At 42.3% G+C, this 25166-nt stretch overlaps 1 protein-coding gene across 1 annotated transcript in view; it reads left to right on the top strand.

Moving 5' to 3' along the window:
- Nucleotides 1-25166, top strand: part of EEA1 (early endosome antigen 1) — a 497109-nt gene that overhangs the window by 32653 nt on the left and 439290 nt on the right. The window contains exons 4-5 of the mRNA XM_069228969.1: nucleotides 9674-9728; nucleotides 9859-9924. Of these exons, the coding sequence (XP_069085070.1) occupies nucleotides 9674-9728; nucleotides 9859-9924 (121 nt within the window). The remainder of the gene's footprint in view (nucleotides 1-9673; nucleotides 9729-9858; nucleotides 9925-25166) is intronic.

The raw sequence follows: 25166 nt of genomic DNA, 5'->3' as shown, positions 1-25166 counted from the left end.
ATCACTTGTAAATGCATAAATAGATATGTTTTCTCAATTGATAATTATTAAATACAAGGAGGAAAACAACCCATATACATATTTTTTTCTCCTTTTTCTCTCTCTAATATCAAAGTATTGTCCACTTTTTACTTGACAATTTCAAGAGCATGATATACGAATAGATAGATAAATAAATATGTGTACTATAAGTTAGTTAAATACAATCAATCTATATACAAGCTGTAAATAAATGGAATAATTCCTGTCAATTTATGTCAAAGAGTAGTAATAAAAGATATATAAAAGGGACAAATATATAGATACAAGATATTGATAACCAAAATTCTATACAATTTATGCTGACATATAAATATCTCAATTAATCTTAATAACAGTATTAAATTCAATTATGAATGAATAGTTACACAAGTCATAAAAATGGTAAGAAGGTCCTCTGGATATCAATATGATGTCAACAGAAAAAATTATCATTATATCCATGACACAGGCAAAGATACCATTAATCTTGGAATTAAGAAATTATAAAAAGAGCCCATCAAATTCAGCAACAGGGATATGTATGTACAAACCGCTAAAGCATCCCTCAAACATTCATAATACAGTGCAAAAATAGTAAAATGAGTGTAAAACCATTAAGGAAATTGATAATGTGATGTATGAAATAACAAAAATAAACTGAGTCCTAATCCGGAAATATTGTTGATCAGTAACAGGATCCTAAAAAGAAATCTTCAATATCAAATGAATTTCATATTTACTACTGTAAGAATATGTAAATGTAAAAATCTAAAATTTCACAGATGTACATGAAGCTCTGCATCCAAGTTATGACCTCAGGGGTTTTCTGTGCCTAAAAGTAGAATCATTTTAGACTCAGTTTGTCTCAAATGGGCAGTTCTATTGCCCCCCCGGGGGTGGGCAGCGATGGTTTTAACACCATAAAATGTTAGAGAGCTGCAATTGCCTTCATGTAAATCCAAAAAAGTGTTTAGTTAAAGGGTAAGATGGATCATGGTTCTTAATGGCTCTAAGATGTTGTAGAAACCTGACTTTCAATTTGTGAATGGTGCTGGCTACATATTTCTTATGGCAGCCACATTCAATGACATATACGACATAGTCAGTTTCACAAGTAATGCGATCTGTTATATCGCAAATTTTCCCTTCAAATGTGATGTATGTGTGGGTATTTTGTGCATATAAACAGGATTTACAGTGCCCACATTTCCAAAAACCGAGGCTTTTCTTAGCTAGCCAAGATGAATTGGCTTTGGAACTGAATAGACTTCTGGTGAGATGGTCACCCAATGATTGAGTTTTACGATATGTTATATGTGGATGGGGACCTATACTGTCCTTTATGGCAGAGTCATGTCTCAAAACATGCCAGTTTTTTTGTATGATGTTATTTAGTTGAGAGTGTTGAGAGTTGAATTCAAGAAAAAGTCTAGGTGAAGACCCATCATTTTGATCCTGATTGTTAGTACTGCCAGATTTGAAAAGCAGTTTTTCTCTAGACATGTTCAGCACCCTCGAATGTGCATCTTTGAGAATCTTTAAGGGATAACCTCTCTCCAGAAATCTCTGTGTCATGATAACAATTTCAGTATTGGAACATTCATCATTAGAGCAAATTCTACAAGCCCGTAAAAATTGACTATATGGAATGCTCCATTTCAAAGCTTTTGGATGACCGCTATTGCCATGCAGACTTGAGTTACAAGCTGTGGGTTTGCGAAATATAGTTGTCTGTAAAGTGTCCTTTTGTACAAAAATCTGGACATCAAGAAATTCTAAAGTTTGGGCACTATATTTTAGGTCTAAGTGAATCTTAAGCTCATTGTTATTCAAGATGTTAACATATTGTATAAGAGAACCTTCGCCACCATCCCAAATGAGAAAGAGATCATCAATATATCTGACCCATAGTACCACTTGTTCCATATATTTACTATTGGAGTCAGACCAAGCTATCTCCTTCTCCCACCAGCCCATTTAAAGGTTCGCGTAAGTGGGAGCAAATGAAGCTCCCATCGCAGTCCCTTGTTTTTGCAAGTAATACTGATTGTCAAATAAAAAGGCATTGTGGGTGAGACAGAATCTTAACATGCTAACTAGCATGTTGGTGTGTTGAAGGAATTCAATTTTACGAGTGCCTAAAAAATGATAACATGCTTGAATACCATAATCGTGCATGATGGAGGTATAAAGTGCAGTCACATCCATGGTTACCAATAAATAATTGGATTGCCATGGAACATTATGAATCTTGGCTAGAAAATCATTGGTGTCTCGTAGGTATGAGGGCAATTCGGTTACATAGGGACATAAGAAGAGGTCCAGAAATATGTTCGGTGGCATGTGTATCTGCAGATACACATGCTTTGCATTATCCTGCCATCTAGTGTCGGGCTTGGAGTGTTACAAGTTGTTTTTCTCCGAAGAAGTCTTTTCGAGTCACAGTACAGAGTGACTCCTCCCTTTCGGCTCCATTGCGCATGGGCGTCGACTCCATCTTAGATTGTTTTCTTTCCGCCATCGGGTTCAGACGTGTTCCTCTTCGCTCCGTATTTCGGGAAAGTTAGCAAAATATCAAAAATTTGACGGTATTGTTATCGCTCGTACCGGGTTAGTGTTAGTGAATCGGCACAGACATCAAGACCGCTTCGGCGGCCCTTCGGGGCTTCCACTCTTCATCGAGGCCTGGTCGGCCCAACCACACCCTTCGTCCCAGACTAATGGACCGGACCCCCTTCCGTTTCTGTCCTAAGTGTCACACAAAGTATCCTTATACAGACCAGCACCGGGTCTGTAAACTGTGTTTATCACCCGAACACAGAGAGGATACTTGCGAAGCTTGCCGAGCGTTCCGATCGAAAAAGACCTTGAGGGATTGACGCGCAAGAAGACTACAAATGGTGTAGAAACCGAAAGAACAGCTTGACGTCGGAGAGGAGGAAAGCATCTCCATCCAAGAGACGGACTCGGATGAATCCGAAGGTGAACGACCCTCGACGGTGCAACTAACCGTGAGTAAACCTGCCCCGTCCAAAACTCAGGGTCATACCAAAACATTTAAGGCCATGGGGACGCCACCGCCAGCAGGCCATGGCTCAACCCACCGAAAGGAAGGTGACCAAACAACGGCACTGAAAAAGGCCAAAGAATTGCCGAAGACTTCCGACTCCGGTCGAGAATCCGGCACCGAACAATTTTGACACAGAGAGTTTGAATCCACCAAACCACGGAAAATATCCTCGGAACCGAAAAAGACTAATCGAAACTTCGGTACCGAAAAAAGCGGCCTCGGAGCCGAAAAGAAGCTCTTTTACAGAAGAGCAAGGACTTTCCTGCCAACTCAAGGAAAGACATCGATTTGAGCAAGAGTTAGGTATGGAGGAACCTGACCATACACAACAGAGGTTACACATTCAAAAAGAGACTGGCAAGATACAAACTTTACCTCCACTCAAATCAAAAAGGAAACTTGCATTTCAGGAGACAGAAATGCAAACTAAGGCAAAAGTGGTTGGAGACAAATTTCCACAACCGATGTTCTCACCACAACCGTCCCCACCACACTCACCACAATTGTCACCAGTGGGAACGCCTATAATGCAGTCACCCACACACACTGGGATGACACAGGACGATGCTGATGCATGGGACTTATATGATCCACCAGTATCTGATAACAGTCCAGAATGTTATCCAACAAAGCCGTCACCACCAGAAGACAGTACTGCATATACGCAGGTACTATCCAGGGCAGCTACGTTCCACAACGTAGCAATGCACACAGAGCCAGTGGAGTATGACTTCCTTTTTAACACTCTGGCATCCACCCACGCTTCCTATCAGAGTCTGCCGATGCTCCCGGGCATGCTCAAGCATGCGCAACAGGTCTTCCAGGAGCCTGTAAAGGGAAGAGCTATCACGCCTAGAGTTGAGAAAAAATACAAACCTCCCCCAACAGATCCTGTGTTCATAACACAGCAACTCACACCGGACTCCGTGGTTGTAGGGGCGTCAAGAAAAAGAGCAAACTCTATCGTCAGGAGACGCTCCACCACCTGACAAAGAAAGTCGAAAATTCGACGCAGCGGGCAAGCGAGTGGCAGCACAAGCAGCCAATCAATGGCGAACAGCAAATTCACAAGCCCTACTTGCACGCTACGACAGGGCACACTGGGATGAGATGCAAGACATCATATAGCACTTGCCCAAGGTACACCAAAAACTTGCCCAGCAAGTAGTGGAAGAGCTTGTAACAACTTGTAACACTCCGAGCCCAACACTAGATGGCAGGATAATGAACAGCATGTGAATCTGCAGCGTCTCATACCACGAACAGTTGTACACTGGGTAAGTGGCATTATTTATATATATATTTATATATATATATGACTGACCTGTATTCTGACCAATTATGATTTTTGTCCAGTGCTAGATACCCCATCTAATGGAGTGAAATGTCATTCTGGCATCTAAGGATCAAATCATGAGGGGGTTCCTACACAATTTTCATTCTATTGATCCTGTTATGTTTGTACCACAGGTTCAACCAGGGAGCAGGCCACATTTGAGGGAGAAGGGTAGTATGCCTTCAGATAATGAGGAGTTGACGATATGTGCTCAGAACATTTGCCCCCTTATGCTCAATGTTTTTACAGGTTTGCTGAAATGGGGTTGTCCGTGTATTTGGAGGGTTTCAGTGGGGCTAAAAGGTGTAGTTGTTTACATGTGGACCATTTTTGGAGTGCTTCTTTCAGGAATGCAGGCTAGGGTTAAGGCTGGTAACATTACCCTCCAAATGTGCTTTGGAACAGAAGGAGAACTGTGGAAGATCAAGTAAGAGACTGTTACAAGTACTCTTTGTAGGAGCATAATCTCTCTAATGAGAGATTTGCCTATTTGGAAAGTGAGGTGATGGTGTTCTCTAGAATATTAGGAATATGATAGTTTGCTTCTTTAACCAGCTGTAGACTCATGCTGAAACTGTATAGCTAGTAAGCGTCCTGGCAGAGGGGAAAACAGTAACAGCGTATGGGAAGTGTAAAGGGGCAACGGAATGGTGATGGAAAGAGTAGCTATGGCGGAGCATTGAGGGAAATAGAATATCTCAGTTTATGATGAATTCAGCATGCTTGAGGGAGGGATCATCCAGTGTAGATTCTGTTAAAGACAGAGATGAAGGCTTGGATTTTAGGGAAGTAAGATAGGAAAGCAAACCATTTGTTTTCTGTCTGCATGAAGGTAAAAGGACACGCATAAGGAGGAGATGGTTGCTGAGCTAAGTTGTGTATAGAGAGAGGAAGGAGGCGACCTACTTACTACGTACCTCTTGTGAGTGCTGCTGTTACTATTGCAGTTAAAAAGATTGAGTACATCAGTAAAGTTTTTTTTTGTGTCCTCATTTACTTCATTCAGTTCCGAACTGATTTAAGCCACGCCCTGAATCCAGAACTTCTGGATGGGTCCAGCTATCAGAGTAGAAAGTCACGTCAGAAAGAGGAGTAAGGCTACCCCCAGAACACCTTCCCGGAATGTATCTCCTTCTGCTCTTAAATAATCATCGGACACTTGCGGAAACATGGGTACCTTGATCCATCCACTTTACCCAAGGTTCCCATAATTTTTGCATTTTAGCTCCGGCCTGGTTCAAATCTAAACTGCATATATATATGAAATCGCATTCAACCATGCAGATAACATAGGTGATGTTTCAGATGTCCAGTTTTTACATATCTCCCGTCTGCCCAACAAAATCAATTAAAACAAAAGCTTCCTTTTATAACTAGACAGATAATGTACCTCTGGGGACCAACCAAATAAAATTAATGCTGCAGTACAAATTAATCGAGTCTGAAATATTTTACATAAGATTTCAAACACCTCTGACCAAAAGTCAGGACACAAACATGTGAATATCATTCGCCTTAAGTAAGCCACATTTCCTACAAGCAATGTCCTCCGCTATTTTCTGCGGGCTATAATAAGCCCTATGTAATACAAAAAGATGGTTCGTCCTCAAAAAGGCCGGTTTTACCACCTGGTATAGAAGTTGCCAAGACGTTTGCCATAGCCCACTAATTTCATCGCTATAAACTAAATCGTCCCATAGGGAGCCTGGATAATTAAGATCCCTATCTAAGCTATCCAAAAGTAGTCTATAATAGGTTGTTATTTCCTTTTTACCGGACAAGCCCTTAACCAATACCTCTTCTAGTTCATTCGTATTTGTTCCTTTTTCTTGCAATGACCTAACCCAGCTTTGCAACTGATAATATTTAAACCTGGATACTGGATTTTGTGTTTCTATCTCTAATTCCTCCCAAGATCTCAGTTTTCCCCCTTGAAGTAACTGTCCCCACTCCTCAATACCTGCTTCCTGTAAAGATTGTGATAAGGCGTCCTTAAGGCATGCTGGAATACCTGGAGAGACCCATATTGGGGCATAAAGGCTATAATAAGATACATTTGTGGTGCTCCTTATCTGCTTCCACAATAAGGCAGCCGCTTGTAATGTTTTCAGCCTAACTTGTTTGTAAAATTTTGGGTGACCAAACTTGTACATACATTTCTGCCCTTCCTGCCTCTCACATTTTAACAGAGCTCTCCTATAATGACTTGCCGTGTTTACTGATAACAAATCTTTTGCATTTTTTAACTGAAACGCCCAGGCATATAGTTGGAGGTCAGGAAGCGCGATCCCTCCTTTATCATATTTCCTTCTAAGCTTTTTTCTTACAGTCCTGACCCCCTTAGAAAACCAAATGAAACTATCAATTCTAGCCTGAATTTTATGTATCTCTTCCTTCTGAAAATATAATGGAATCATATTGAAGAAAAAAGTGAGCTTAGGGAGAATTGACATTTTAACAAAATTTCCCCTCCCATATAATGTCAAGGGTAAATGGGACCAACTCGCCAAAAGTTTATTTATTTCTTTAAACACACTCTTCAAATTTTCTATTGGGATGTCCTCTAGTTTATTATATATCTTAATACCCAAATACTTCATCTCCTTTTTCATCAACCAGTGCCTTTCATTCATATTCCAAGTCATTATTTCTGTCTTTGCCAAATTTACTGCATACCCTGACATCTGACCGAAATCTTTTGTTAAAACCTCTAATCCTTCTAACGCAGAAGGCAAATCTCTAGTAAAAATCATGATATCGTCTGCATATAAAGAGATTTTCTTTTCCCAGCCCATATAACTAAATGGTTTAATCAGAGGGTCTTTCTTAATCATACGGGCTAAAGGTTCTCTATATAAGTAAAATAATAACGGGGACAATGGGCATCCCTGCCTCGTTCCCCTTGTTATAGGAAAGGGTTTAGTTAAATTCCCATTCAATAATAGCCTAGCTAGTGGGATCTTATAAATAGTCTTCAAAGCCCCACAAACCTTTGCTCCAAAACTAAGATTAGCCAAAATACGAAGTAAATATTTCCAATTTACTCTATCAAAGGCTTTAGTAGCGTCCAATGTTATGACTGCCCGAGGTAATTTGCATGCAATTGCTAAATGAATTGCCCCAACCAATTCATGGGATAACTCATGCATATACCTTCCCTCTAGAAAGCCCTTTTGATCACCCTGAATCAGTCCCCCAATTACCAAACTTAACCTATTGGCCAGAATGCTTGAAAATAATTTATAATCACTATTTAATAATTAATAAGGAAATTGGCCTATATGACTCGCAAGATAGAGGGTCTTTCCCCGGCTTCAAAATCAGGGTAATCACAGCCTCATTCCAAGACTTGGGGAGGGGAATCTCTCCATTGAAGACAGAATTAAAAAGCTGTGTTAAAACTGGAGCTATAACAGCTTGCATTTTCACATAAAATTCAACCGGCAGATCATCAGGCCCTGCTGCCTTCCCCTTTTTATCTTTAGCAATGGCCTGAACTAAATCACTAACTAGAATCTCCTCCTCCAGAACTGCCTTCCCTTCATTATCCAATTTACTCCTCTGTAAATCTTCTACTTCTTGTTGGCCACCCTCTGATAAGTCTGGCTTTCTGTGTACAATGACTCAAAATAACTTACAAAAACGTTTTGGACCTCAGAAACCTCACTTAAAACCGTTCCCCGTGATGTGGTCCCTTATTCCAGTACATCAGTAACGTTGTCTACATTTGGAAAGGCACCTAGGATGGTAGATTGATCTATATTGAATGCTGAAAGAGAATGAGGATAGAAGAGAGGTGATTATAGTGAGCTGAAGTTATGAAACTTGTCAGATGTCTCAGTAGCACTCTCTGTGAAATGGACTATGGGGAAGACAGGTTGAAAAGGGTTTAGTAGGTTATTGTCAGAGAGATAACTGGTAAGCTGTTTGACCAATAGCTGTTCTAACCCTTTATAATCTGTTTGAGTTGGAAAATATGGCTGTAGGCTTAGGAAATCATATTACTGCTAGTGATTTAAAGTAGTGGTGGTAAGTGGCAGAACATATGAAGTAGTTTAAAGCATGATGAGGCAACATAGGTTTCTGGAGAACAGGGATGTCCTAAGTGGCTGTCTTGAGAAAAAGATGTAATGTTATGCTGAGTGGGTTTGTAGCATTGAGTGTGAGTGCCTTCCCTTTCAGAGGTTAAGAAACTGGAATATAAGTCAATGAGAGCATTGCAAGACTGGATCTATTGCTGTGCAGTGGGGGAGAGTAGAGTTGACGATGCAAGATACAGTTTATTGTTATGTGGAAGAAATAATTAGATCATGGTATTAGATCAATTAGGGCACCCAAGGACATTTCAGTGAAGATACATTCAGTCTGTAAGCACTGTAAATGTCAATGACTGAGCCAGGACTATTCTGGCAGCTTTGGGGTCCTAATGGAGGGGAAATGTGAAAGACTGCATTGTTATTGGAAGCAGAGGCCTCCCTCCCCTCTTTTTTTGCTCAAACCATCATGACTTACAGCCTTTACAATACAAATGCAGTGCAATGAAGAGCTTAAAAGACCTCATCATGGTTATGGGTATTTGCTAGTCTCACTGCATCTGAAACTGTAAAGGTCTGTGAGTGAGTCTAATACGTCTGAGAATGACCAGACCATTTCAAAGCATGCACACCTAAATTCACAATTTCCTAGCAAGATCTGCTTCTTTTGTAGACTGAAAGACAGGCAGCGTTGGGATGCCAAAACAGTAAAAGTGAGACTAGCTAAGAAGACAGCTTTAAAAACACACTCATCCTCTCCAGTATTGCTATTTTACCTCTGTTGCCTATTAGCACCTCTTTAGAAATTAATCACTAACCACCACCTCTACCAGAGCTTCATGTTTCCCCTGAAAGTGTCAAAAAACTGAAGCCAGACCTGAAGTTTCTCTGGCCTGAGATACAATTGCCTTTTTTGCGATTCACAAAGATTTTTGATTGAACAGTGGCGTGATTACCCATACGTGCCATGCATACCCTCAACAGAGGGGAGGTTGATCTGTGACTACTTGTTTAGTGAGTTCTGGCTGTACGATATTCCATATATGCACAAACAGGGGTGCCTTGATGTTTGTCTGAACAGCAGTTGAGCTAAAATAATTGTAATAAGTATTCAGGGGTTGAACATATATACTTCACTTCTGTATATTTATTAAATATTGAGAAAGGCTTCTGATTCACTTTTTTTGTTTTTTCCCTACGGTCGGTGTGCAGTGATGAAACATTCCTGTTGCAGCAAGAAGTTAAAGAACTACAAGCTACTTTAAAGGTTAGAAATGTTTTTTTAAAGGTGTGAATTATTAAATGCTTGAAAACACATAGAAATAAGATTCCAGGCCTGTTGCCTGCATTATATCCATCTCTAAAAGCATTTTATTGTTGTTGTTCTTTTTTTCCAGGAGGAGAAATGGTACTCTGAGGAGCTGAAGAAAGAACTGGAGAAAGTTCAAGGGCAACTGAAGCAAGTAATTCTTTTAAACTATTTATAGTAGATTTCTGGTTACTAATGCAAAATAAAACTTATTAGTTGTGTCCAACATTCCTGTATTTTTCCTGCGTTTGCAAAGCTCAGGCTATTAATCAGCTAGTTTATTACTTTCATGTATTTAAGTTTTGCAGCTGTTTGACCCCAATGTTTACTTCAAATTTGACACTGTGCTTGCTATTTCAAGCATGTTTGAACACTGTTATGTAGAATGACCTTCATTTACCTCCACAAGAGTTAAATGGCTGCAGGTGACAAATCTATTTTCCCTTCCTTTTTTAATGCCTGGTGTGACAATGAAACTGTCTTTACATAAACATTAAAAAAAGAGTACTGAAAGATGGCTCACCACCCCCCCAAAATTTATATTTTTTACCATAGGTTTTGATTGGGTAGACGGCATGTTCTTTAACTAAAACTGCTTGCATGACAGACTTTGCTGTGACGGAAATGTTATATTCCCTACAGAATGCGGTTTTAGTTTAAGAACTTTTTAAGAGATGTTTTTATTGATTTGATTGATATCCATCTACAAGATACAATAATAATACTGTTGTCGTAATTTCATAATTCTTACAGTTAGATAAAAAACTATTTGAATACAAATTTGAGATGAGAATATGGGAGTTATACTTGGGACAGGAATGGTATGCAATCGCATTTCCATGCCCTGGGTGCCAAACTGAGAGTACATGGTATTCTAGGTTTTGATTTTGGCAACAGCCTCCCACTGTTCTAGGGTGTGCACTAAGGCCAGCTTTAAAGAGGAAAGCCCATATCTGCCCAAATGTTGCGCCCTTTAAAGCAACACCATTACAAATGTCTTGGCCTCAAGGAAACAACTAATGTACTTGAGCCCCTGTCTGCACCTGGCCAAGTGGCCGCACCGCTGAAGTAGATTGCCACTGCACAAGCATTCCACCCTGACTTCATCTGGTGGTTCCCTGTCCCAAAGAGAAATCCCCACTGCTGCCCCCTAAGAAGTGAAGTTCTGCACCACCCCCTGCAGCGAGAGACATGCAAAGCCAGCCAACTGGTGTAAGTGGGGCATAGCCTGCAACTAGAATGTGCAAGTGTGCAGATTAGTCTAACCTGTGGACATTTTTGCCCAGTAAAAGCCAGGATCAAAAAGACACATTTGATCAGTGATGTGGTGGAAGAAAACTGCAAATATGCCACAACATAATCTGCAACCCGGTACTTGTATTTCTGCTGAACTGCGTTGTTTATCAGTTCTTTTGTGTAATTAAATAACTTTCTTTTAACTTAAAAGCACAAAGGTTCACAATACAGTGACGTGTCTGTTGGTTGACTGTTGTGTTCTGAGCACTTTTCCCCATAATACCTCCCTGTGAAGCCTTTGATTTCTTGTCCTTATTGCCCTGAGAGTCCAGTGTGGAACTGGTTGTACTTAGCCAAGTGTGCAGGGCATTGTAGAACAGAAACCAGGACACTAGTGAAAAACAAATTGGAGGCATATTTTGATGATTTATGAATACAATCTTATTTCACTCCTTGGTAGCCCGCTTTGTGATTGCACAAAACTGGAGGGCACGAAATTAAGCTTCTTCTCCTGGGATCAGGTGAAGTAAACTGAAATACAGGTGAAAAGATTTATATAAAATATGAAACTGAAGAAGAAACAGGATTGTGGTAGATTACAAACAAGCGACATCACATAGCAATTGATTCAATATCTGCCTTTTTTGTACACATTTGGTATTTTTCTTTCTCTATTTTTATTGTAATTGTTTCCAGTTTTGGATGTCTCATTAAAAATCATCTAACAAAACCCACCTGCCTGAGAAAAAAGCTCAACATTTATGTATTGCCTACAGACTCATAACCCCACCTTTACGAGTAACAGCTGGTGGAAAGAAAAAAATACTAACTCATGGCTTTTTTTGCTTCTGAGATTCTTGCAAGAGGGCTATAGAAGTGCCAATTCCAAGATATAATTTTAAAATTGCTCAAACATGCTGTTTTCAAACTGAGCACTACCCAACAATATCAGTAAAACAAAGGCCTATTTGAAGTATAATAACACTAAAAAGGGTAGTGGAATATGAAAACACTTTAAACGTAAAATAAAACACATAGAAAGGACTATTTAATCTGCACTCTGTGTAAAAGAAATGTTGTTGAAATGTCCATCCCTTCCACTTTGTTTTTTTCACATAGTCTTTAAGGTTGGTTGGCTTGTCAAATGATGCAGCTTTCCCATAGTGAGCTATCATGATTTAACAAGGATCAACAATACTGTATCTTATTCCCTTCCACTTTATTATAAGCAAACCTCATTCAGAGCATCCGAGGAACCTCAAGATGATGCCCCTGGGATTGGCATTTTTCCACTTGAATTGAACTTTTTACGAAGATAGTGAGCCCGTAGCAGAATAATAGGGGAATCTCTGGAAGCCACCTAAAGAACGGCCAACGGTTTTAAGAAGATCAAGCTATTTTCTCCTTTCAGGAAGGCCATAATGTCTTAAGGAATTACTTATTTTCCAATTTTCCAAATCTTCTACTTGCTCCTTTAGCAATACAACTTCTGATTAACACTTACTGAACCTATCGGACACATCTTGAGCATCACGGATTCCTTGCTCAGCATCTACAAATAGAATTATAGATGGGTAATAGTGAATGAGGCAGATGTTTTTCACCATGGGGTTCCGAGTGACATAAAAGTGTCAACGAAAATGAAGTTTGAGTTGTCTATGATGTCACTCAGAACCCACAGATATAAAAACCTGCATTATTCTCATTTTACTCATGTATATTTATGTGACATATATGGCGCCTAAAATCATCTGCCATCTGTTTTCAGCTGTTACGCACAGGTGTACCACCCTCTGCTTAATTTCACTCACGCCATTGTGAAGGTGTTCCCTCTGCCCTCCATCAAAGTCGAGAGCAAGTGTTGGAATTCTTTTGTGACATAGCAACACTGGGTAACAAATATTACCCACTGTTGCTATGTCATAGAAGTGAATAACAAGATGTAGAATCTGCTGTTCAAGCTAGAGGTCCTCAGTGACAGCCACCCATAGCAATTTGTTTCTGTATAACCAACCATCAATCTACTGAAGTCGGTCTGTTGTACCCATGAGGGTTAAAGACCCATATCTTGCTTAAGACGTTTATCCAGCACATCATTGGAAAATCACTCAGTAAGTGATGGTGTATCATGTATAGTTTTTTTGAGCCTAGCGCCAGAACATTTAGTATTTCTTGTAGAAACTGAGATGTTTTATAAAGATGTGCTCATGTTATTCATTTATTCAGTAATTATGTACTGCTCATCTGTAAAATGAAAAGGCTGTTCTCAAAATGGGAAAAGCTTGTGCTTCCTACAATTTGATCAGATCTATTTGATTAAAATGTCTTTTCAGTATTTATTATGGGCTTTCCTTGCCTTTTTGTAACACATTTTTTGTTAAGACTAACACTATTTTTCTAAGCTTTATTTTAGCTAACAAAGCGAAAATACACGTATCCATTCAAATATGTAAACCTTCCAAGCAATTGGATGAACTGGCCATTCTTAAATTAATCTCCATTTATATTATGTGGCTTCAGTGACCATCCAAACCAGATCGTTTATGACTGATACTTCTTTTTAATTATAGTGCAATTTTATAACCTGTGCTCAAGGACATTGATGAAGATAAGTTATCTAGGTTTATTAATTCAGGCCAAATCTCCTAATGAAAGCACATTATATGTCTCTAATTACCCCTAATAAAGAGTTAGACTCAGCTTCATATCGTGCTACAGTTTCCAAACATTAATACAGAAACTCCACTATCTGAATGATCATTTTTTTCCTGGTTGGCATCTTCCAAATGGATATAATGTGGTGCTCAATTTGGGATTATTAAAATTAGCGATCTTTTCTTTCATGCCTCTTTCAAAGATATTTCAGTTTTTCAACAACTGGATACATCTGGGATGGATGCTCCATTTTTCATACTTCAATGAATTCACATGCTCCAACAGTTTTCAGTATCCCATATTACACAGACAAAAGAAATGAGTTGCCAGCTTAATGCATCCAAATTTGTTTGTTTGGAAATAGAAGTATATAAAAAAACTATTGCTCGATTCCTGTGTCAAAGTTTCATCCGTATAGACGAAATGCCAACACTCAATTGGTATAGTTTAGAACAATTCATATTGGTTTAAAAGGAACACTTTCACCTATATTTCATTAGGTAGTTCAATTTCATTGTATGTTTTTTCTCAATAAATGGATATTATATCACACCCCACAATAAATGTAATACATTTTGAAATATGTTTTTTTTTAACTGGCCTCCTCTGGTTGAATTCTATAACAAATAGTTTTTTTCGTGAAGCTTGGAGTGAAATTAAAGCAATTTATTTTGCTATATTAGAAAGTGAAAGCCTGTCATCAAAATATAAAGAAATTGTTTTTACTTCTCTTCTGACAGCCCAATCCTTTTCTTTTGGGTCCTCATTTGTGTCTTCCATAGGGTAAGGGAGGACTGAAGCATTAGCGAAAGCAGAGAGTCCCCCACGGAGGGGAGGAGAAAGCCATGTCCACCCACCTTGACAGGGCTCACAAGCTACTCTCGACCAGACCAGCCCAAAACTGGGAAGATAATTTTTAGTGGGAAACTTCTGCTTAACTTTCCCGCTGACAGGGCTATCGGTATAGACACTTAGGGGTTGATTATGAGGTTGGCAGACAGAAAACTCCGTCTGCCAAACTCCGTCTGCCAAACTCCATCTGCCAAACTCCTGCTGGGTGGCCGTCGCCTGTGCGGTGACCTCCCTGCTGGAGCTATAATGGGTTTCCTGCAAGGTCCGTGGGTGGAAACCTAGGATTCCACCCTTTGGCCTAGTGGGAACAGGCTACAGCATTGTCCCAGGCTCGTAATCAAACTGGCGGCAATGCTGTTGCCTGCAATGCACCAGCAAAGCAGACAGTGAACATTACGATGGTGCTGGCCAGGGGCCCCCCACCCCGCACTGCCCATGCCAACTGCAATGGCCCCCTTGTGGCTCCCTGCACCGGTTGCTACCACCATGAAGCCGCTGGCAGAGAATGAGGTCGTAATCCCCACAGCTCTGCCCTGGCAGATAAGGACCTCCGCTAGACCGCCGTGATCCAATACCCTGGTGGAACTGGCCTGCCAGGGGTTGTAATGTGGCAGTCTATAGACCGCCACACTCAAAATGAGCCCCTTAATCATTGGACACACCCCACAGCATTGTCATTTGTACCTTTTTTCCCATAACTCCCAGAATTTTACTATTGTTGATCGAGAAGTATTTCTATGTAGCTGGTTAATCCTTATTACAGAGCTATTCCGCTCTAATAGTGTCGGGGGAGAAGGGAGCACCCACGTCATGCATATCTCACTTCGTGCTAATAATATTAGTAAGAAAAGTAAGTGTTTCTGAGACTTGTGCATTTTTGTAAAAGGCCTGCCATCCTCTAAACCATCACAAAGGGAAGGCTTACCTCTACTTCTAGGTCCTAACAGCACCATACCAACCTCCTGACAAAAAACCTGTATTGCAGGACACTGCCAGAACATATCACACTTAGGACAACACTTCTCTCCTTGCCCCCTCATTTTTGCCAGTTTTTTCAGGGTCCAAAATGCACTGTGTACTGTGAAAAGATGGTTTCTCCTTAATGGTGCAGATTTACATACAGGGAGTGCAGAATTATTAGGCAAATGAGTATTTTGACCACATCATCCTCTTTATTCATGTTGTCTTACTCCAAGCTGTATAGGCCCGAAAGCCTACTACCAATTAAGCATATTAGGTGATGTGCATCTCTGTAATGAGAAGGGGTGTGGTCTAATGATATCAACACCCTATATCAGATGTGCATAATTATTAGGCAACTTCCTTTCCTTTGGCAAAATGGGTCAAAAGAAGGACTTGACAGGCTCAGAAAAGTCAAAAATAGTGAGATATCTTGCAGAGGGATGCAGCACTCTTAAAATTGCAAAGCTTCTGAAGCGTGATCATCGAACAATCAAGCGTTTCTTTCAAAATAGTCAACAGGGTCGCAAGAAGCGTGTGGAAAAACCAAGGCGCAAAATAACTGCCCATGAACTGAGAAAAGTCAAGCGTGCAGCTGCCACGATGCCACTTGCCACCAGTTTGGCCATATTTCAGAGCTGCAACATCACTGGAGTGCCCAAAAGCACAAGGTGTGCAATACTCAGAGACATGGCCAAGGTAAGAAAGGCTGAAAGACGACCACCACTGAACAAGACACACAAGCTGAAACGTCAAGACTGGGCCAAGAAATATCTCAAGACTGATTTTTCTAAGGTTTTATGGACTGATGAAATGAGAGTGAGTCTTGATGGGCCAGATGGATGGGCCCGTGGCTGGATTGGTAAAGGGCAGAGAGCTCCAGTCCGACTCAGACGCCAGCAAGGTGGAGGTGGAGTACTGGTTTGGGCTGGTATCATCAAAGATGAGCTTGTGGGGCCTTTTCGAGTTGAGGATGGAGTCAAGCTCAACTCCCAGTCCTACTGCCAGTTCCTGGAAGACACCTTCTTCAAGCAGTGGTACAGGAAGAAGTCTGCATCCTTCAAGAAAAAGATGATTTTCATGCAGGACAATGCTCCATCACACGCGTCCAAGTACTCCACAGCGTGGCTGGCAAGAAAGGGTATAAAAGAAGGAAATCTAATGACATGGCCTCCTTGTTCACCTGATCTGAACCCCATTGAGAACCTGTGGTCCATCATCAAATGTGAGATTTACAAGGAGGGAAAACAGTACACCTCTCTGAACAGTGTCTGGGAGGCTGTGGTTGCTCCTGCACGCAATGTTGATGGTGAACAGATCAAAACACTGACAGAATCCATGGATGGCAGGCTTTTGAGTGTCCTTGCAAAGAAATGTGGCTATATTGGTCACTGATTTGTTTTTGTTTTGTTTTTGAATGTCAGAAATGTATATTTGTGAATGTTGAGATGTTATATTGGTTTCACTGGTAATAATAAATAATTGAAATGGGTATATATTTTTTGTTGTTAAGTTGCCTAATAATTATGCACAGTAATAGTCACCTGCACACACAGATATCCCCCTAACATAGCTAAAACTAAAAACAAACTAAAAACTACTTCCAAAAATATTCAGCTTTGATATTAATGAGTTTTTTGGGTTCATTGAGAACATGGTTGTTGTTCAATAATAAAATTAATCCTCAAAAATACAACTTGCCTAATAATTCTGCACTCCCTGTATTTTCCAAAGCATAGATATTGATACTTGCCATAATGTCGTAACGTTCCTCGATGGCAGGTCCCTGCCACAGAGCTCCATTGGCGAGCTGAATTCTTCCTCCCAGGATCTACCAACATCCAGTACCATTGTGAAACCTCTTTACGCCTAAGCGGTCCTTCTTGCATTTTTTCTTCCCAGATACTAACTGCTTTCTAATTTTTTTAAAAGTCTTTGTAACTCGCCAACTGATAGTATTTTAACTTGGACAACGTCCCCAATGTACTGTCCCCAGTTAATAATACCATTCTCCCTCAGTGTGGTAGCTAGCTTGACTGTAAGGCATTCTGGGGTTCCTGTGTAATCCCAGATTGGTCAAAACTGCTGTAATTTGATATTCCAAGTATCTGCCTGACATGTTGCCAAACTCTACATGCAGCCTCTAGAATCTTTAGTTTAACATTCTTGAAGTACTTTGGGTGGCCAAATTTGTATAGAAGATGATCCCCCTCCTTGAATGGATGGTTAATCAAAGGCCTAAATAGGGGGGTCAAGGTGGACCTGTTCAAAAGGTGGCCTCTTATATTTTTTTTAGTTGAAAAGCCAGGCAGTAACTGTAGAAATCAGGGCTTGCTATTCCTCCCTGCTCCTTTTTCCTGCACAGCTTCCGCTCTGCCATTCTTGCCCCCCCTTGCAGACCAAATTAAACTGCTTACTCCCCTCTGCAGCTTCTTTATCTATGCTGCTTTAAATTCCAAAGTTATTTCATTGAAAAGGAAAGTACATTTCAGAAGAATCAACATTTTCAGAATATTAGATCTAGAAAAAGACAGTGGAAGCCCACCCCACACCTAGAGCATTTTTCTGGACGCTTTTACAACTTTGCTAAAATGTATCGATGCGGTTTTGTCCAGGTCCACCGTCACTTGAGCCCCTAAGTACCTAAATAATCTCTTGTTTTACCAAGGGGACGCTATACTTGATGCTTCATAGCATAAATTTCTGTTTTTTGCTGATTGACATTGTAGCCTGATGCCTTCCTGAAATCTTCTAATATGTTAAGTATCACTGGTAACGAGGCTTCAAAGTCTTTTGTGTAGATCATTAGGTCATCGACATATAAGGCCACCTTCTTCTCTCACCCATAACATTCAAAAGGAAAGATACCCAGGTTGAACCTGATTTTAATGGCCAGTGGATCTATATAGAGGTTAAAGAGCAGGGGAGAAATTGAGCACTCTTATCGGGTTCCTCCTCTGATCTTAAACTGCTCAGACAGATTTATAAATACCCCTTGTGGCTCTGGAAATGATCTTTCCCAGAATGCATTTCTGGATCACACTGTGCAAGAAAGGCAAGTCGACTCTCAAAAGCCTTTGCTGTGTCAGAAGTGAGCACCTCCAGTGGGAGAGTATCCCTGGTGGCTAGATCAATAGCCCCAAAGAGATCATGAGTCAACTCATATAACTGCCTCCCCATGATGAAACTTTTCTGATCTTTATGAATTAACTACCCCATTATCTTGTCCAGTCACTTGGCCAGGATCTGGGTGTAGATCTTATAGTCTTTGTTCAGGAAAGAGATTGGTCTTTACGACTCACAACGTATTGGGTCTTTACTTGGCTTTAGAATTAAGCTTATGGTAGCCTCATTTCAGGAATTGGGGGCATCCTCCCCCCAAAAATGTGATTCCTCACCTCTACCAAGACTGGCAACAGCTCTGCTTTTAATAGAGTATATAGTACATTAGGTAAAGTGTCTAGGCCTACCGCCTTCCCCTTTCTTAATTTCTTGATTGCGTTTGCTACTCCCTTCGCTTTTATCCTTACTGCTAATTTTTACCTTACCTCATCTCGCAGAGAGGGAGCTGCAGTTTCATCTAGGTACTTCTCTATCAGGTCATCAGGTACCTCACCCTCAACTGTGTGCAGCGTTTGAAAGAAAGAGGTAAAGGCCTGCTCTATCGCCCTTTCATCTGTAACAATACTGCACTTTTTTCATTATGAATGGCCCCAATAGTATTTCTGGACTGCTCCACATTCGCTTTCCAAGCTAATAGTTTGCTACATCCCTCCCCGTATTTATAGTGAGTCATTTTACTTGTCTCCCATTTTTTCTACAATTTAATCTCTAAATAATCTGCGAGGTCGACCCTAGCCATCTCCACTATTCCTCGATAATGCACTGAAGCAGGTTAGGCAAGAACATTACACAATAACCCAATTCACTAATACCATCAGACAAAATTGCATTGTACATACAAGTATAGCTCACAAAAGATGCCAAATCCAACAACAACTGAAGAAATTGCACTTGAAAGATACATCCTAATCACATCTTTAGTCTGAGATCGACACTGGCACCTTTCTGATAACATTTGGTCCCTCCCTTCTCAAATAGGTAGGATCAGTTGTTCACATACCTCCTTTTCTACTCATGGGGTAGCAAATCTCTTCAACCCTTACTTTAATTTTCCAGAAGTGATTATGGAACCCTCACAACTTTACTCAAAATTAGTACTTTTGCAACACTTGAATCAACCCCTTTTCTTTCTACTACCTCCATTTGGAGCAGTTTTGAAAATTTTGATAAACCCTTCTTTGCACGAAGAATTACTTTTACTCTTAACTATATCACTTTTACTAATTTCCTTATCTCCAGTCACATTTGTACGACTATTCTAGTTCTGTGTAAATGTCCCGGCATGTTATCATCTTATGCCAATTGTTGTTTTCAGGACTATGAGGAGTAGTCCTTTGACTAGATAATTTTCCTTAATATCTGCCTTTGTTATTTCCTCAGACAACATTAAGCACAGCAAATTTTCTTTTTGCAGTAATATTGTCTCCGTCAACCGCCTCCACATTTGCGCTGAAACATTTTTTCTGTAGTTCTCAGTCTAGTATTGGTTTACTCGAACACTTCTGAAGAAACATTGGTGATGCTGACATTCCATACATGGTCGCTCTGTGTTATTCATTCAAAGCTTGTCTCCCCTCAGTCTCTACCTACTTTGTCCCCTAGCTGGCATAGCCTACGGTAGAGAGTACCAGGGGCGAATGGTAACCTTTGAAAGTGTTGGGGCGAGTAAGGTGCCCCACCGCTTCCCCCCCAAAAAAACCCTAAACAAAACATCACCTCCTGCCAAAAGCCCAAAATAAAACTACACTAACAATTAAAATAAATGAAATTAGAATAAATGTTACTTATCCTCTGCTGTCCGACCGCCTAGATGTTCGGAAACTGCAGTCTGCAGCGGAGCTGCCCTAACCAATCTAAATGCTTCCCTCATGCTATTAACCAGCATGAGAGAAGCGCCAGGATTGGATGGAGTGGGTTGTCGGGCACTCCTTCAAGCCTTGGAGGCCTTTGCTTGCTCTCAACCCAGCTGTCTATGACAGCTCAGGATGGAGAGGTCAAGACAGCAGGCCAAACTGAAATGCGCAGTTTGGATCACCAGGCCAGCCACTGCTCCAGTCCTCCATGCTGCCAATCACAGCAGAGGACACACCTGCATATCTCTTGGTTCGGGGGCACTGCATTGCGCAACAGGTAGAAAATAAAATGGCAGCAAAGCCATTTAATTGCCATATTTTTGTTTTTACATGCAGTTCGCAGCAGGTGGGGGGGAGCGCAACTCTCCCCAGCTCTCGCAAACTACACTTCAAACAGTCCCACCACCCCACTCCCATTACAAAAGAGAATGAAACAATTGTCTCAAAAGACGGAACAGTAGAAAAGCTTTTTGTTCCACATTCTTCATCCACATATAGCTTCAGGTCGGGGAGATCTGCTATGTACCTTGATCATGTACTTATCCCTTCTTAGGCTTCTATCCTGCAGATGGCAATCCTAACATAATGTTTCAATTGCCTTAAATGTTTTCCTTTTCAGAGGTCTCGTCTGCGACAGTGTATGCACTCTTCTTGCTTGTCACAGATATTGTATACCACAAGGGGCTTGCATCCCACCCATTGCTTACCATCCGTTGGCTTCATTGTCACTCTTATTCACTTCCTCTTAATTGACCAGGGTTGCTGCCTTCACTTCCTCTTCTTTTGGCTGGAGCATGACTGCTTGAGCTTTATTGCTGTGCTTCCGCTGAGCTTGCTGCTATTGAAATACAATTTTGTTCTTATGCCCCTGTCTTCCTTGTCCATGTTGCTCCCTCCTCGATTGTCCCATTGTCCGTATTGCTTCTTTCCACTGCTACACCTCCTTTTTCAGCTGGCTCCCTTGTTTACTTCTCCTGACTGTGTGTTGCTCCCGCCATCCTTCCTTCCCTCAACCTCCCTCATCTGTGTTAGTTGCCCCCCAAAGTTCTTCCCACCCCACCCCACCTGCTGTTCCTTTTTTTGCTCTCCCCCCCCCCTCCATATTCCTACTTTTGTGTTGCCTTCTGCCCACCTCAGCAAAAGAAAAAAAGCACTATGACAGGGCCAGCACTGTCTGTGTCCTAGTGCTTTTGTTTTTGTAGGAACTGAAAGATATTAAGATTTATTTTAAGAAGAGGTGGACACTCTCAAGATTTTTTTCTAAAAATAAGTTCTTTCTGATTGTTTTCAATCACTACCACACCCTCCTCAACGTCGTACACTCTTTTACAAGAGCCATAATGTGCTTTTACTTTCCCAGAGCTTTGTGTGTCTGGAATCTGATAGAGACTTCTAGCTGCAGATTCCTTACCTTAGAATTATCCCAGGAGCCAGACTGGATCCACTGGTAGGCGGCATCTATCAGCTCCGTGTGCATCATCTGTTTTGTCCATGCCGGAAGTGACATCTGTGGCCCCCATATAGGTGCCGCCCAGGTGCGCTGACATCAGTTCTTTTGTTTCTGCTCCAGCTAGTGCAGCTACCCTTTCAGTCACTTTTTGACTGAACTTGTTTTTGATGTTTTGTTGAAGTTTTTTTGAGATTTCCCTCCTGATGTGGCAGGATGTCATCAAAGAAGGCCGACTTCAAGTCCTTCGGCTGTCTGTTGTCTGTGACAGACCTGCACCTTGTTTGCCTGTGGTACCTCTAGAGCAACCACAACCCAAAGTCATGCTCCTGCTGCCACATGATAAATCTGAAGGCTTTGATGGCGCGCTCACTCATGCTGACGGTGGTCCGCCGTGCGACTCCACAGTGGGTGAGGTCCTAGTCGACAGGAAAGTCCCAGGATCAGCTGTGGAGTCCAAGATAGTCGTCCCATTGTAAGTCTTTGGGACACTCTGGTAAGTCTAGGCAGAAGAAGAAAAGGAATGCTTTGACTTCTCTGTGTCTATTGACCAATGGGATGCAGGCATGTCCGCACTCCAGAACTTGCTGAATGGTTGAAGCTGGGCTGGCTAAGCGCTTCCCTGAGCTTCCCTGAGCTTCCGGGAGCTGAAGCAACCCCCACCCAACTCAAGGAGACATTTGATGCCATGTGCCTCATATTTGGGTGGGCCGACCACCCCGGCACACCTTCAGGCCCTACAGAGTCGGCAGAGACACCAGTTGGTGCTGCATCTGCAGCTCTGGCCCTGGCGCCAGTGGGGCCCAAGGATCCACTTCTGGATCCGGACCAGAGTCAGTCCTACCAACTCGACCTTCTCCAGTGCGATCCCGATGTGGACCGTCCTGGCACCGCCGGCCCCCAACGGCAGCACCATCCCTATTTTGATCTCCGACTTCGATACGGAGACCGTGGAGCATCATGGGAGCCTTGCCTCCCAGATTGGATCCCGAGCCCTATTACTATGGGCTAGGACTGTGGTAGGAATGGTAGAGGGTCAGTGGACCCTGAGAATGTCCAGCCCTGTGAAGAAGAGATGGACTGGTGTGAGAAACTGGATGAAACTAGTGGCCTGGAAACTTCTCCAGATGCTGGCATGGTTCTTTCCCTACTGTGGCTACGGAGGAGAGAGCGTCTGTTGCAATGGTGGGGTGGAAAGGCAGTAGAGATCTTTGACCGCCAGTTGCCCTCGGTGGTGAAGACCAGTGTCTTGACAGAGGTGCCTCAGCCAGGATTCTCCCCATCTGAACCGCTTCTCCCATTTAATGAGGCTCTCACAGATTTTGTTTTGGGTTCTAGGTCAAAACCCAACATAGGGGCTCCTGTGATTAGGATAATCACCTGTCGCGCCTGCCCCAGGGGACCCAAGTTTCCTCTCTCAACACCCCACCCCTGAGAGTTGGGTGGTTCAAGCTTCCACCTCCCATACCAGCCTTGGTGTGTTCTCTACTGCTCCACCGGACAGAGAATCCAAGAGGCTGGAGACACTTGGAAAGAACATGTTTTCACCGCCATCTTGGCATTGTGGTCTGTGAGTACTGTGTGCCTTTTGCCCCGCTACTCCCACGCTCTGTGGGATACAGTTATGTAAGTGCTGCCTGCGGTCACAAGGGAGGCCCAGAACGTGCTCTTCAAGCTGTAGCAGATGGGAGAGATGCACTAAAGTTCACAATTCGCTGCAGACTCAACACAGCCGACTTGCTGGGCAGAGCGGTTTTGTCAACGGTGGCCCTTAGGCCTATGCCTTGCTATGTTCTACTGGCTTTTCAGGAGATGTCACATCTTCTTTGATGAGCATGCCCTGGGATGGCTCCCGTCCCTTCGGAAACTAGAACATTTTAAAGAAAGACTGATCCTTGGGCTTATTTTCCAACCCGCGTGAACCCCAGTCCACTTTTCTCCCGAGCTCTGCCAGTACTCTCCCACCACAGTGCTGCGCCTCTTCGTGGCCAAGGGTACAGTATCCACAGACCTTGTGGATCAAGCAGCCAGAGGTTGGGCCAGTCCAACCCTGACCCAATCCCATTACACCCACACCCCCCACCCCAAGGACTGCCATCGCAGCACCAGCCTCCAAACCCTCCTAATCTCCCCTTATACCACAATGGACGTCCAGTTACAGGCATGGCTCACCATCACCTGCTCCACTAGCATTTCATAACATCGGACAGGTGGGTTTTGAATATAGACCAAAGTGGCTACTCCCTCTTCTTCGTGACTACCCAAGGCCCCCATCCCAAGGCAGGCTGACGGAGGATCATCTTTTCAGTCTTGGCAAGGAAGTTGCAATTCTCTTGGCCAAGGGAGCTATAGAGAGGGTCGTGACTCCAGAAGTAGGTTGTGGTTGTTATTCCTGCTACTTTATGGTGTGGAAGAAGAACAGAGGCCTTCGTCCTATCCTAGCCTGCGGTACCTCAACTACTTACTCAAGAAGGAGAAATTCAGGATGCTCATATTGGCTCAGGTTTCGTCTGCCCTGGACCACAGGAGACTGATGGTAGCATTGGACCTGCAGGATGCATATTTTTAAATCCCTATGCTGCCTGCCCACAGATGTTACGTGTGGTTCACAGTCAGCCAAAGTTTGATGTGCTCCCCTTTGGCCTGACCAGTGACCAGTACCCCTCAGGTGTTCACCAAGGTGATGGTGGGGGTTGCAGCTCGCATTTGAAAATCAGGGGTGTCAGTCTTCCCCTATCTCGACGACTGGCAGTTGTTGTCTCCGACCACCAGACTATGGTGGACCTCCTGCTGGGGTTCACTATAAACATGCCGAAGTCACACCTGGCTCCCTCTCAGATGCTCCCTTTAATCAGAGCTGTTCTGAGCGTGCAGTTTTCAGGCTTAACCTGGCAGGTTCTGTAAAAGCCAGGGTGGACAAAATCGGTTGCAGTTACTTAGCGGATTATGGTGCAAGGTCTCTTTGAGCAGTGGGGAGAGCCTTGGTTAGATCTGTTTGCCTATGTCGGGAATGCGCAGTGTTAGCAGTTTTGCACCCTGGAGTTTCCAAGGCAGCTGTTGTTTTTTGTGCAGAGTAGAGCTTTGGCATCCTGTACGCCTTTCCGCCCATACCATTCCTGCCCAGAGTTCTCAAGAAGATCTAGAACGACTGGGCCCAAGTTATCCTTGTGGCACTGGATTGGGCACAGAGTGTCTGGTATCCTGATCTACTGAGCATGGCAATCAATCCTTTGATCAGGCTTCCTCTTGGGGAGAATCTTCTGTCACAGC

Source organism: Pleurodeles waltl, chromosome 4_1 (genome assembly GCF_031143425.1).
Source record: "Pleurodeles waltl isolate 20211129_DDA chromosome 4_1, aPleWal1.hap1.20221129, whole genome shotgun sequence".
Taxonomy (NCBI): domain Eukaryota; kingdom Metazoa; phylum Chordata; class Amphibia; order Caudata; family Salamandridae; genus Pleurodeles; species Pleurodeles waltl.
The sequence above is the reverse complement of the archived record's forward strand: the minus strand, read 5'-3'. Positions and strand labels throughout refer to the sequence as shown.